Below are 15,421 nucleotides of genomic sequence, written 5' to 3'. Positions count from 1 at the left end.
AAACGCAGGGAGTTAAAAATTATGATGAAAAAGCAGGAAGTTGTAAAACGTCACAGACAGAGGTCTTACCTGGGGTCCGGGATCTCCGCCGTCTCCTTTGAGTCCCGTGGCACCGGGACCACCCTGCGTGAGAGAGACACTAAACAGTAACCCCTCAAGTCTACCTCTGTTAGCAAACACTGTTAGCAAGTTTTCGTAAAATGTACAGCAATGATGACATGGTCAACATGCAAACCATTTTCTTGGTGAACATTTAGAGGGGGGTCCGTCCCTTAAAGCTCCATTCGCAAATTCCCATTTCCAGTCACAGAGCAGATCTAAGGCCCTTCTAAATGCAAGCATGCCAAGGTAATTACGAAGATGATGTTCCAATTGGTCAGATGTTCCCCTTGGTATTTCATAATGGGATGAAGATCAGCCCAGCAGTGTACAGTGCTGTCTTATGCATACAAAATAAAGTTGAGCATCACATAATTAACGTGTAAAAGTCACTTTTTGCTTGTGTTCTGTATTTTCTACTTGTTTAGTAGCTCTCATCTCTAAGGAGATCTACAGGAATATATGCACCGCAAACATTGATAGTAAGATGTACTTGGGCTTGCTGCCAGGACTTTAAATGTTTAAACTTATGACTTTAAATGTGATGTCAATCAAAAAAACATTTCAAACGCTGTTAACAAGGATGTTAGCCAAATAAGTAAATAAATATATAAAAAATGCATACTTAAATACTTTTAGCATTATAATAGAGTAACATTTCTATATGAAGTCTTAATACTTTGTAATCTGTTAATGACCAAGTCCCAGGTTTCTAAAATAATCTATGCAGCTTTGCCTATAGCTTCTCAGCTCAGATATAGCCAAGGGGCCAAACTTGGTTTCCAGCCAGCAAACCTGCAACCCAGCTGAGTGGGAATTACTGTAAACTGGCCGTTGCGAAGAGAGGGAGTAAGGGGGAATTAGAGAGATGATGCACAGCAGTAGCCTGGTCATTAGGGCCGAGGAGAGCTACTGTACTGAGCGGCGTTTACGTCAGAATGCCCCGAGAAGAGGATGGCGCGGGAGAAGCCTCCGACAGAATTATGCGCTGACTAACAGCCATAAACCCGGTGCGCTAAAGGAACTGACACACCGCTCGTAAATAACGTGCCCCTTATGGAAAAAACACATGTCGCCGCGGCCAACTGGGCCTCCGCGCCACGGGCCGCCGGAGCTGGCCGACCGGCGAGGAACGGGGAACCCACGCTGTGCAGGCCGCGGGGCGGGCGGGGCCGGAGGACGTGGAGCGCGGCGCGGCGGTTCTCGACGGTCAGCACGGCGGAGAACGTGCCCGGGAGAAGGGGAGAGACTTACCACAGGTCCGGACCTTCCTGTCAGTCCCATCGGTCCTGGGGGACCCCTCATGGCGAGCTGTGGGGACCATAAATAAGCTGTCAGGACTAGGTGTCTGGGGGGCAGTCTGGCCGATGCATGCCTGTCAGGCATGCAGGCGTCTGAGAAACTGCCTTCTCTCACGCTAGCCAAAACTCGGTCCACCTACCCATGCCACCCTACCATACCTAGCCATACCAGATTCCCACAAAAAGCAACCGTGTCCTGAGACTCTTAAATTTATTTAGCCCACGACTCGTTTAATGAGCAAATATATTTTCTGTATATTTTCTACCCCCAATGAAAATATAGATAAAATATATATGAAGACATGTGTTCAAATATGGAATGAACAGATCAGAATGTGTAAAACCAAATGGCTGTACAATCCCTTTAACTACTTCAGTGCTTTATTTCAATGGCAATAATATTAATTGACAGTGTGTTATACAGGAAGGTCTAGATGATCTAGATGCTCTCATGAGAGTAGGCATACGATGGGCTTAAGTGCCTACTCACACAATAAAAAATTATAATGTAATATAATCATTGAAACCTCTATGCACAGTTCTTAGGTGTGTAGTGGTGCCATGCAAGTGTATAAAGATTATTATTTGTACTAGCTTGTTTGTTACTAAGTGATTCTGTAGTTACTCTGGAATAGCTGTGCTTTCTAAATTTCTCTCAACATTAACACTTAAAAAAGCAGCAGTGCTTGAACATTCAAAGCTGGCTAACTGGCTGAATTCCTGTGCTGTGCTTCTGTCCGACACCTGTTCCTGGGGGCCACACTGAGGTCACGGGCCCCTGTGACGGGTTTAACGACACCCTGAACATGCGCCCTGCCCTGGGCCGCAGAGAGCATCTCGCCCTCTCTAAACCTGAGGCCAGACAAACCCACTGGCGCCGATAAAGGCCAGGCCTCACCACTCGTAATGCGCTCGCCTGACCGTTTGGCCCGGATTACCCACAGTGCACTGCTACTCACCCGAGCCTGAGAGAGGATCGCCTGAGCCTGGGCCTCCTGAGCAGACACCACAGGGCCTTTCTGCCCGTCGCCGCCAGCACGGAACTGTCCGGAAACAGGAGATTAACTCAACCCCCTATTAGCATTCCCTCCAAGGGAGCAGTCTCGTTAAAGCTGTTATTAAGCTGCTGAGCACCACACTGATCCCTCACAGACAGCGATAGGAGGGACAGGGGGAGGACTTGTTTGCCGTTGTTAACAGTCTGTTTTATGAGAAGGTGGTTCCATGAAAAAGTAAAGTCTAAGAGAAAGTGTTTGGTTAGACACATGGATATTGCCTCATAAGGGTCATTTGCTTGGCCCGGTCAAAATAAAAGCTTTTCCCCTTCGGCTAATTTCTGTATAGTGGCAGACTGACTTAAGTATAGTAAGTACAAGTAAAATGTTATGGCAGAATATTTAGATCGATTTAGATATTGATGATTACAGTAAGAGTATAGCATTCACTGAGTATAGTCCTACTTGTCATTTAAGCTATAATACAGTGAAAATGACTTTATCCCGAGAAGGTGGAACCTACAGTAAAATATTTTTGTCAAATGAGAATATTGCCAACTATGAGCCTAGGGATCTGTGAGAGTTAATCTTTCTTCAATGTGCATTATTTAACCCAGGGTATCTCTGGGTTATGTGACAGGCCAGGACAGGTTATGGGACAGGAAGTAACAGTAAAAAAAGTTTGTTTTACAAGTGTTTTAATCTTGTAATGAGACTTAAAATCTTTTTCCCCCATCAAATAGAAAATAATGTTTTAAATTGTTTAAAATTAATGTTTAAAATTACTTTTTGCTTGTCAAGTGAAACTGTCTCATCTCATTGGAAAATCTAGAAATGAATCAAACTGTCACACCTCATTGGCAATCTTTTTGTCATGCTTAGCAAAAAAAGCAGCATAAATAAGGTAAATCTAAATATAAGACTAAACTACTTGTTAGGGTTGACTTATTCTTTGGTTTCTGCAGTGAAGGTGGACTTACCGGCAGCATCAGTATGGTACCTGGAGGTCCAGGAATACCATCTGCTCCTGGAAGACCTGACCGTCCAGCAGGGCCCTGAGAGACAGAGGGAGGGTGTGTGAGAGAAAGGGAGAGATACAAACCACTGTGAAATCACTTATGCATCACAGCACCAAATGAGACTATGATTGGAGAGACAGAAATGGGAGAGAGTGAAAGAGATCAAAAGCCAGAGTGAGAGAATGATGAAAAAGAGGGATGAAAGAAGGACTGAATTCAGGAGTGTACTGCCGCAGTGGGAATGCTGTAATAACTTGGCAATCATATGTTGTTCTTCAGTAACAGAATACTAACTAGCAAGGGCAAAATATAATTAAATGAACACTTATTTCATTGGGTGCACTTTGAAATGGGGTTCAAGATTTACATTTTAATTATTACAGAAATAAAATATATCCAGGCCTTCCAGAATAGCTGAAGCTCGGTGCACTGACGTGTCCCTTGGTCCAGAATGAAATCCTCACTGTACCAAAGCGAACTATGGTGCGACTTCCAGAAGACAAGGCACAATTAGCCATTAGCATCATACAGGCACGGAGGGCTTGAACCAGTAGGGTTCCCCCTATTGTAAAACAATAACGCATCTGGTTGATTGGGCACCTGCAGTCTGTCTGCACTAGCTATAAGTGCAATGACTGCAGAGCTCCACTGATAAATGCAGATGAACAACGGCGGCTCACAGAACACACTTCAGAGGACAAGCACACTGTGTTAATGCGAAAGCTAATCTGCTTTAGCAATGGGACAGGCTACCAAAAATGATTGGACAATTCCAAGTTCCGAGAAAAAAAAAATTGGGTATAAAATTCCCCAAAAAATGTAAGGACGCTTATATTTACAGCACCCAGGATAAATCCAAATAAGTCAAAACAGTGAGCGTCCGAGTTGACGACGCCTTAAAAGTCCCTTGTATGGGAAACATACTGCGCCTGGCCAACAAGACTAATGAACCTACCAGAGAGGCAATATTTAGACTTCCAATAAATAGTTTAAAATAACTGTTTAGTTTAATAGAAAATAAAGTATATGTATTCACCACAAAGTGATGATTTCATAGCAGACACAAAATGTATATCGTATATGGTACTCATTGAAGTAGAAAAGTACAGATGGAGTTCTATTTTAGTTGAATAAAAAAAAGTGAAATAAGCTGAAAACAAATTAGTATTTCATACACGGTTCTTCATCAATCTGCTCAAATCTAATTGCTCCCATGTGCACTCTGGCCAAGCTACGAAAGGAAAATATGCTCCAGTGGGCCAGATAAGTGACACAGTGCCATCTAGTGCCTTTGAGTTACAGGGTTTGGGAAAAATTAGCCGAATGCAAGGATACAAATTTCTGGCCTGGGATTCAGTGCAACCGCATGTCAGTGAAACCACACACTGGCTCCATATCGGGCAGCCTGCTTCTTTCCCTCAGGGAACCTCCTGCTTCTCTGCTTCTTGTCAGGAAGAGTAGTGTTCCATATCAAAAAAAGATGCTTCCGCACTCACAATGAATTCATTGTTTCAGAGATTCTACTTCTTTGTGTCAGTGGGTGAATTTAAAGGGTTAATCCTCCCAGATGTTTTTTTTTGAGGGGGGGGGGGGGGGGGGGGGGGGGGTGAGTGGGGGTTGTGATCACAGTCTGCAAAAACAATCTGCCCTCCAGCTTTCAGCTTCACTTACACAGTGCTTCAGAATCAATCACCAAACATTTGGGGGCCTTAGAGAATTTTCTTGAGGCAGAGTAAAGTACTGCTGGTGGTGATGTCATATGCAAGCTTCTGCTATTGGGCCCCTGTGAACTGGCGCACCAGTGGACCAATCTGGCCCAATTAAGCTGGTGTCTGCGGTATCTGTGGCACGATGGAATAATGACTACCAAGTCCTGTATCACCCAAGCTCTGCTGACAGCTTTAACAACCAGATCCAGCTGTGTGTGGTGTACTGCACTTCACCATGTCATTTTACTTATGGCCTGACACTGGCCTGTGTCTGCAGACTCTCCAGAGAGGAGTGCATCAATATGTGCCTGCAATTCTGGAAAGCTAAGCTCACATCAATGTGAAGCAATTGACAAGGTAATCACACATCCAATACTCATATATATATGAGTATTGCCCAACAGCCCAACTATAAATTACTTAATGGCAGCACAGCAGTACAGTACCGACAAAATACACAGAACTGTGTACATTGTGATTTGATCAAGACAGAATAAAACACAGTAGAACAGAATACTCTATGGTGAACATAATAGAGAAGTAACCAAAACAACATGCTCCTATGGGATTGTATATGCTTACCTATGTTGTGGAAATTAATATTTTTATTTATTTACTTTAGGGAAAAAAAGTCATCTGGGACCACTTTTTACTGAGCAATTCCCCTGTAGATTTTGCACCATTACAAAATGTCAGATTTAAAGAGGAGATGACAGTTTAATAGCTGTGCAAACCACTCACTCGTTTTTAGAAATGCTCATAGGGTATAAAAAATAGTTAAAGGATACTCAGAGGAGGGGGGGTTGAGTGAGTGGTTCCGTGAGACCTCCCTGATCGTACCATAGGGGTCACAGCCTGTACCACATGCCCGGGACAGGCCCAAGATGATGGGACCCTGGAAAACCAACACTTACTCTTTCACCGGCATCTCCAGGGGGACCTGGGGTACCGGGTAGACCAGAGGAACCTGGAAGACCCTGAAAAAAAACAAAGCAGTCAGTAACACCCTTGTGTAAATGGAAGACAATGCACTTTCCAGTCTTTATGTAGTGACTTTTCATTTAGAGGCAAAATGCCACAGGACATACTAAACTTTTACTTAGGCTATGCTGTCTATACTCATTTGGCTTGAGACCTTTTCCTTTAAGCCTTTTTTCCATACTGTTCCTCCACTCGAAGAAAAGAAAAAAGAAAAACGGGGGGGGGGACTGGTTTGAGAAAGAGGCTGACATGAATGGGATACTCACGGCGGGGCCTGGTGGTCCAGGGGGGCCTTCAACAAGCATACCCTGGAAAAAAAAAAGAGCAAACGGTAGCAAATATTATTAACGGCCCACAGAAAGGGGAAAAAGAACCGAGACCACCGTATGCAGACTGAGAGGCCATGTCTGTACTTTGCTTCCATCGCTGAGTCTCGTTCTGTCCATATACTGTTTATGGAAGCTATTTGATTGAAGATTTTGATAAAGGTGATTCCATTGTTTAAGTGATGACAATGATTATGATTACAGTTCCTGTTGACAAATGTCTGGAGCAAGTCAAAATCACAAGACTGTATTTTTCCATTCTCTATTTAGGCATTATGAATAAAATCTTCAATGTCGGTGGCAGACGTACGGGCTCAATTACGGCTGGTTCACCCTTCTCGCCTTTTTCTCCAAAGAAGCCAAGATCGCTCCCAACCTGCAAACAAAGAAATGAAGGTCACTGTCCGCCATACTATCAATCCAGTTCCAATATCAAATCACGATTGTGAAGGGAATTGAAAAGGGGATTCATATTAGAGAAACATGCAAAATCTACTTTCTAAGGAATTAGATAAAGGATTAATGCAACGTTTCTACAGGACACAAGTGAAAGAGAACGGGAAGTTGAAAGAGTGAATAATTAACAGTAACATCACGCGTGACGTGATGTTGGGTGCAATAAGGACCCCAACCAGCTTGAAACTGGCAGCATGAACATAGAATGACACTGCAGCATGAATATTAATATTTCCATCCTATTGCACACATATATGTGCTATATGAATGTCTGCCGGTAAATTATGTTAGTAAATGTTCTAATTATGTACAATGCAAGTAGCTCTGCCCAACCCCCCCAACCCCCCCAAAAAAAAAAAAAAAAAAAAAAAAAAATTAAATGAATAAAAAATAAATAAAAGGTAGGTAGCTTTCTCACTGCTTGCTCCTGGCATGGGCAGGTAGGCTATTTATATTACATGCAGTCATTGCATGTGGGTGCAAATCTTGCGTTTTTTTATCCGTGCAAATGGTTCTTTCCGCCATGATGGGAGGGAATATACAGTCGTATTGTATTATATTGAATTGCACTGGTTTGTATTGCAATTTGTAGTTTATAAAATAGCATTTGAAGTAGGTAATAAAAAGTTGTGGCTTGGAACGGAGCAGCCAGGTGCTGTTTTAACAATTACCTCACGAGTGTGGCATTTGAGAATCAAGCTATTCAGCATTGAATGTCCCTGGCACTTGTCCGTCCAGGAGCTAAAACCATAGACTGCTCTGTGGTCTGGGCTTGTGTTTGCATTGTGCAGTCAGAGCTTCGCAAAACACCACAGATGAGTCGCTATAATAGGAGGCCTCAGTCTGAAATCAATATGGAGCTTTCAGACAGACACTAACTAATTTCCTGTCTTGGAGACTCAAGAATGTCCGTGGAAAAGTATTGTTGGCAAAAATGGCATTAGGTTTCCTCCCTAGTAACAGAGCCTTTTGGCGCAAAGGATTTCATAAACCCTGTTTATTAAATTTAAGGCAACATCGAGCTGTTCTCCAAAATAGTTTAACTACAATATACAAGAGTCACAATAAGCCAAAGGCCTACAAATCAGATAACGAAATGTTGCTATGTCCAACCAAATATTTATATATTCTGTTATACTCTCAGTACAGTACATTACATGAAGCAGGCATTCACTGACTGCAGCGAAACAGGTCACAACCAGTTAGTGGGTGTTTTCTGTAGAAGGTCATGTATGTCTATAAAAGTGCATGTCGACATATGTTTGTCCATGTGTGTGCACATATTTAACATGGAAATCACTGCATATCATGTATGATTTAAGGGGGCCCTTTTGTTGGTCAGGTTATTTGTATTCATTTTTTAAAACAGCTTCTTGACAGAGCAGATCACTGAAAACATGTCTCAGGTGTAGTTCTGCAGAGGTACATTACATCCTGAACAACTTAAAAACAGATGACGACATGATGGCTTTATAGCTATACCACATGCACAGTTTTTGCACAGCATGTCTATTCCCAGGAAGTGCTCTTTTGCTTCTTCCTGTGCCTTTCTCTTTGTGCCTTTTTGTTCTTCATGTTCTCCTTCTCCCATCCCAATACCTAATGCTTGCCTACCACATGTGTATGGTATCATTTCATGTGCATGTGCTTTGTGGACATTTCATGTATAAAAATAAAGATCTATAGCTTTAATGTAGCAGCACGCACATAATGCAATATAATAACCACAAGACAAAAACATTGGATGATCAGGTTTGGATGCAAATTATCGAACTGTCACGTTAGAATGTAAATTAGATAATGATCATGTGTTCGGATCCAGATTACAGGCCAATCCTGATTGGTGCCGGTCCAAAGTGGGAGGAGACAGTGGCACGTGGGGGTGAGGGGACAGTGCATACTCACGCTGCTTTCTGTGATGTCAGTCTCCGCAGGCTCGCCAGGCCCAAACTCATCCTTGTAGGAGCTGGTGGTGGGCTTAAGCTCAAGAATGTCGTACTCATCGTAATACTCATACGGCTTTTTGTCAGGATAGCCCGTATTGTATTCCTTAATATCGTACTCCTTAAAGTCATACAAATCGGAATCCAGGTCCACCTTCTCTTTGGTCTCCACTGTCTCCACCACGGATGTAGCTGGGCTAGGATCCACACCGACTTGATCCACTCCAGTAATATAGTCATCAATAATTTCCTCTTCAACCGGCTTTTATTGCCCAAGCAATAAAGCACAGCGTTGAAAAAAGGAATGGACATGATTGTTAGTTAAGCAGTTAGGCCACAGACACACATGTTCATGTTCCAGAGCTCAGAAAATGAACATGTACAGAAAATGCAGTTGGACAGGTAATCTATCAATGGCAATACCTCATTTTATACCCATAAATGGTAAACCGTAATTAATTTCAGTCAGTGTGATTATAACACTGTTTTCAAAATGCAACTTATTAATGCACAGTAGATGTGTGGCAAAACTGGAACAGGGAGAAAAACCTCCAAACAAACCACTGTATCACACGTACCACTCAGGTTAGATTCACTTAAATAACTAAATAATCTCAAATAGCGATTCAATAATTCAATATCTAACTGTGCCCAATCTTTACTCTATTTTATGCCGCTACAATACAAAGACAAAATATCTTTATTAATGACTGTTGGCAGAGTCACCAAAATTGTATATTTAGATGTTAGTATCATTTTGGTTTGCTTGATCTTCCTGGGGTCCTGGGGACACATATAAGAGAGAAGAGTGGGCCACCTTGTTAACAATTCAACTATAGTAGTCTTTGGAAAACTTCTACAAGGCCAAGTAACCCAAAACATAATTTCCACGGCAATACACAGGGGCCAAAAAATAAGGTATTGCTTGATGATTACAAGTTATTCTGCAAAATTATCAGCTAATCATAAATTATAATACAAACCTATTTGTAGTCCCCCTCTTCAGTGGATGCACATCATTTTAAACTAAAATTATGTGTATTGGAAAAGGGATGTGAATATCTGATGTCTGTCTGACAAATGACTTTAAGCAGTTAATGTATTTTTGTTGTTTCATTCAGGACATTTTGAGGTAAGAAAACAGAATTCAAAATAACATGCAAGAATCAAACAACATACATGTCTTAAATTTGCCAAAGTACATTGCAAGTATGAATAGGGACCTTTTAGGCCAATTTTTAATTATTTGCTAAAAACAAAAAATGACATCTGAGGTGTGTAAAATACATAACCTGCAGCAATGTACAGAAAAGCACTGATATTCTCACTTATTTCATATGAACACAGGAGTGATCAATTAACATTTTTAAACAATTTTGGAAGATTTTGAAAAGTACTCAGTACTTGACACACCTCTTAAATACATAACAATGGGAGAAATACATACGTGCAATTGACAGGCTTGGATCATTTAGATGTGTGCACAATATATATATACATATATATATATATATATAATGCAACAGGTGCACCTATACAGCCCTGGATCAACATGGACCAAGCTACTTACTCACCTGTCGCATCATATCCATTCAGCCAGTAGTCTGCCTATAGTTAACATGGTTTTACAGAGTGCTACAGTAGCTGCAAATACCCTGCAGCAACACTGATCAATCAGATCAGAACCGTTAAATCAGTATGTTGCAGATGATGTGATGAGCTACAGCACAGAAATGCAGGAGCAACAGCTTTGATGTCATATCTCACTGGAGGATGGACCGCATAACATGATCCAGAAAAGCATAGCTTTGTAGCAATGTGGCTTAACTACGCAGTTAAATATTCTCTTTTCTAAAGAAAATATTTTAAAAACAGCAATTACTTGCCATATAATCATGTCAATTATGGGTAAAGCTGCATTTGCCAAATTTGAGCCAATTTTCTTCAAGCAGAAAGCAAAATAGATTTTGATAAAGGCCTTTATTACCACAGTAATTCTGCAGATTGGAGGCTCATTTGCCCACCAAGCCAACCCTTTTTTGCCTTTAGGTTCATGAAGAGGCACAATGCTTGCTTCTCTTCAAATTAAAATGTTCTTTTTTTGCTTTCTCACGGAATGGTTTTCATTATTTTATTTGTACTTACAAGAGATTTTTTTTTTTTTAGATGGCAACTACCAAATTTTCAAAACAAACACAGGGCTACCATCCAAATCTTTCTTTATTTGATCTTTTATTTGGACTTCTAACTTGCTTTCAGCTTTTGTTTTCATTACTTCAATCTCTAACACTCAGAATTACTTACCCATCAGTGAACGCTTACGGATGCAGATCAACAGATTTCAAAGCAGAAATATTTAATGCTGCCCATTTTGAGCAAGGAATGAAATGATGTCATAGCGCATGGCTGCCCAACTGTAATCCACAAGGGCTATGATTCTGTGGTTTTCCATCTCTTTATAAATGGCATATAAATGACTGCAGGTTTTGAAGAAGAACCATGACTGCACAGCGTGCCAGAAGATCTGGTTACCACGTCAAGTGAGCATTTTGGGTCCCTTGGCAGAAGAACTGATGACTCTGATGTCATTTCCTGTAATGAATGCCAACTCATGCTAATGTGCTTAACATGTCTCCTCCTTCTTCATTTCTGTCACAACCTCAGCCTCCTGATACATATTGGTCTTTTCTTTGGAGTCACAGACAGCCATGAAAAGGCAAATAGAACTATTGTATGGTGCAAACTGTACAAAGAAATATGATTTGGCTGCTGAGCTAAAGACTTTATGCAGGCTGCAGGAAGTGATGTGAATGCTTGTAGCAACCCATGCTCTTAGAGTAAGAGTGGATAAATTGCCAACATTAAGACACAATTAAATGAAAAATGTAACAAAAGGCTTTGATATTGAAACTGATGGTGGTGTTCCTGGAACAAGCAGTCCTGATCTGACCTGCCAGCTTATGTTTTGTTGGCTTATATTTTTTTGGCATATCACAAAGCTAGGCATCACTGTGATCTGTTGATATGACTTTCCATCATTGAAATGCCAGTCTGAATGCATTGCAGGTGTCACAGCAGGTGTTTCCCTGATGCTTCCCTGTACCTGTCAGGTGCCACTTCTAAAGACACAATTTCTCAACCTTTTTCTTGCATAAATATTTGAGAGTTACTGTATGTTAGGTTTTTTTTAGGAATGGAGATTTAAGGCCTTAACAGTTCATCCAGTCTTTGCATTGTCCTTAAGAATTTATACATTAATTTACTTTTTAATTGCTTACAAAACCGTTATTATCTTGGATGGTACTTAAATAAATGCAAAACAATTAAAGCAAAAAAGAAAAACAATTTTAAATGGGTTGATGAGAACTAATGAGAATGCACATTGCAACTACATGGAAAAATGGAAACTGGTTGTGGTGATTCACTTGATTTTTTTCCCTCTCAAACATTGTACAACATTAAAGTCTGACAGGTTTTGCAGAATTGCAGCCTTACCCATCTTTAACATACAAAATAAGGCCAGTAAATGTTCTATATCAATGCTGAATTTACTGGTTCCTCATAGAATGAATGCACTTGCAATTCTCTAAAATAATATATGACACTTAAAAGAAGTGCCAAAAGGCATTACGGTTGTAAATTCAAGGGGCTGGAACAAACAGGAATTTGATGTTATATTTTTTAATCTGTATTTTGTAATACTAGCTTTAATCCAAGTGTCCTACTATTATTTCTAGCCTTATTCCAAATGTTGTATATATACACATTTTAAGAAAATAAAAAATAAAAAAAACACAAAGCAGTTGCTACAGATTGACTCACATTGTCATCCATGGTTTTCTCTGTACTTTCCCAGTAACCAGCCCGAGAGGTACATTGGTCTTTTCACAGGGTTCACAAACATAAAGCAAATAAAAAATATAGAAACATGGAACATTTACCTGTTTTGGTTTAACTGGAGCCTGTGTCTGATAACCCTCTACAGTTCCGTAGTCAGTTTCACTGTCAGTATAATATTCCCCATCAACATTAAGCTGCATTCATGTCATATTGAAAGAGAAGAAGAAGAAAAATAACAGTGTTAAAACAGAAGGAGCATGTCACTAGGAACTACTAATGGTCTAGAGCAGTACTTCTCACCCCTGGTCCTGGGGACCCACTGCCCTGCATGTTTTAGATGTTTCCCTGCTCCAACACACCTGATTCAAATGAATGGGTCGTTATCAAGTTCTGCAGAAGCCTGATAACGACCCATTCATTTGAATCAGGTGTGTTGGAGCAGGGAAACATGCAGGGCAGTGGGTCCCCAGGACCAGGGTTGAGAAACACTGGTCGAGAGCAGGATAGGCATCCCTGGAGTACCAGAGATGTTTCTGGTTTTAATTATCATAAAGTTTAATCAATGCATGTGGTTAATCAAACGGTGTAATCAAGCTAGAAGGAACAAAGAACATAAACATTTCTGGAAGCCCAGGGTCAGGTTTGCCTATCCTTGGTCTAGAATTTCTATGGTCTACAGCGGATTAGGCAGGGAGCTTCAGTCTTCATCAAAGATTTTCCTGTTACAGTCACAGGAAAGGTCTTGATGTGCTCATCTGCTCTATCTTTACCCCTAGAGCAACTGCTGGCTTCAACGGTGCAGTAGCTTGGTAGTCGGACATCGCTTGCTTCTTCTTAGCAGCTACCTGTTTATCCCTTAGCAGTCCAGCCATAGAGCTAGACAACTTTAGGGTTCTCTTCGCTTTGCCTGAAGAGATAAGTTTCATTTTCTGGAAAAAGTGCGGTGAAAGAATGAATGGAATAAAGACAACATGAGGGCTCATAAAACAAGGAGGAAACAGATGAAACAGAATGAGGAAAGAGGGATGAGTAATAAACACCCAGGGTTTTCAGGTGGTCTTCCATCTGGGTGCGAGGAAGGAGGTGGAGTTACACACAGAGATGAACTGGGGCAGACAGAGTGACAGACCACACACAGTGGCCATGGTGTTAATTAAGGGGGAGGGGAACAGTGAATCCCATGAGGACTGATAGTAAGACACTTTTTTTTTACCTCTGTTTCGGAATAGGCCTCTTCAGTTGGGGGGACTGCAGGTTCAGTTTGATCTCCTTCACTGTACTCATAGAATTCACTGTACTCTAAATCAGTGGTGTACTGGATTCAATGAGAAGGAAATGAAGCACAGCACTGTTAGTATGTGCCAGTGTTAAATGTAAACAACACATTGGGTTTGTAACCAAATGTGTATACCAAACCTCTTAAAATATTAAACATATTTACATTTTTATTTTATGCATTTAACGTATGGCCATAGTAGAAGCAAATTAAGCAACATGAGTGAATATGGCCATACAGTGAGCTCCATAATGTTTGGGACAAAGACACATTTTTCTTCATTTGGATCTGTACTCTGACTGCAAAGGCAATGAAAAGCCTTTAATCAAGACTAGACACTGAAAGCTGTCTTATACCTGCACTAAGAAAGCAACTGAACACACCTGACAAATTAAAATACATGTGACCTGTGAAGCCATTTGTCTCAAATGCTATGGACTATTTATAAAAAGTGCTGTAATTTCTACATGGTGAAACCAAAATGCAAAAACAAAAGCTGAGAATGTGCATTTTAACCACGTGAAAATGTGTGGCATACTGAGCCAAATCAAGAAAAAATACACTACATGACCAAAAGTATCTGGACACCACTTGATCTGGGGCTGGTTTTCATGGTTTGAACTAGGCCCATTCATTCCAGTGAAGGTCAATCTTAATGCTACAGCATACAATGACATTATAGATGATTATGTGCTTCCCCAACAGTTTGGGAAAGACCCTTTCCTGTTTCAGTGTGACAATGCCCCCGGGCACACAAGGTCCATATAAAAATGGTTTTGTTGAGACCAGCGTGGAAAAACTTTAATGACCTCAATCCCATTCAAAACCTTTGGGATCAATTGGGAAGCCAACTGCAGCCAGGCTTAATTTCCCAATCAGTGCCCGACCTTACTAATGCTCTTCTGGCTGAATGGAAGCAAATCCCTGCAGCAAAGCTCCAACATCTAGTATTCCCAGAGCTTTCCCAGAAGCTTTCCCAGAACAGTTGAGGTTGTTATACCATCAAAGGCTGGACCAACTCTATATTAATGCCCATAATTATGGATGACTTGTTGGATGTGAGATGTTCACACACTTTTGGCCATGTAGTGTAGCTTTGTCCCAAACATTCTAGAGCTCTCTCTATGCATCAGCAAGCTAAACCAAATTATAAATCATGTTAAATCCAGTATTTTAATGTCAGTTATTTCCACTATAATAAATGCAATGCATAGAATACATTTTACTATATAATGTATGTAATTATATATTTATATTCTATAATAGCATTGTAAATGGGTAGTAGTAATAACCAACATTTTCTCACATTTTTGCACACTTACATAGTGTGTATGTGTATGCACAACACACACACACATCTATTTTTATTCATTTTAAGAAGAAAAAAATTTGTGCAAATATGTAGTGTCATACTTCATAGATGTCAGCATCTCTTCGCAGCCATATTGCTGTTATATTTTAACACATAGAGCTTAC

The 15,421-nt window shown here is 40.7% G+C and overlaps 1 protein-coding gene across 2 annotated transcripts in view; it reads right to left on the bottom strand.

Annotated features, from left to right (window-relative positions):
- Positions 1 to 15,421, bottom strand: part of LOC118230272 (collagen alpha-1(XI) chain-like) — a 105,035-nt gene that overhangs the window by 57,140 nt on the left and 32,474 nt on the right. Inside the window, exons 6-15 of one of the 2 annotated variants that reach the window (XM_035423139.1) lie at positions 13,883 to 13,984; positions 12,771 to 12,863; positions 8,792 to 9,091; positions 6,741 to 6,806; positions 6,371 to 6,412; positions 6,038 to 6,100; positions 3,376 to 3,450; positions 2,360 to 2,443; positions 1,354 to 1,410; positions 70 to 123 (exon numbers count right to left, since the gene is read on the bottom strand). In XM_035423139.1, the coding sequence (XP_035279030.1) occupies positions 70 to 123; positions 1,354 to 1,410; positions 2,360 to 2,443; positions 3,376 to 3,450; positions 6,038 to 6,100; positions 6,371 to 6,412; positions 6,741 to 6,806; positions 8,792 to 9,091; positions 12,771 to 12,863; positions 13,883 to 13,984 (936 nt within the window). The remainder of the gene's footprint in view (positions 1 to 69; positions 124 to 1,353; positions 1,411 to 2,359; positions 2,444 to 3,375; positions 3,451 to 6,037; positions 6,101 to 6,370; positions 6,413 to 6,740; positions 6,807 to 8,791; positions 9,092 to 12,770; positions 12,864 to 13,882; positions 13,985 to 15,421) is intronic. The other variant, XM_035423140.1, reaches the window with a different exon arrangement.

This window comes from Anguilla anguilla, chromosome 6, assembly GCF_013347855.1.
Source record: "Anguilla anguilla isolate fAngAng1 chromosome 6, fAngAng1.pri, whole genome shotgun sequence".
Taxonomy (NCBI): Eukaryota; Metazoa; Chordata; class Actinopteri; order Anguilliformes; family Anguillidae; genus Anguilla; species Anguilla anguilla.
The sequence above is the reverse complement of the archived record's forward strand: the minus strand, read 5'-3'. Positions and strand labels throughout refer to the sequence as shown.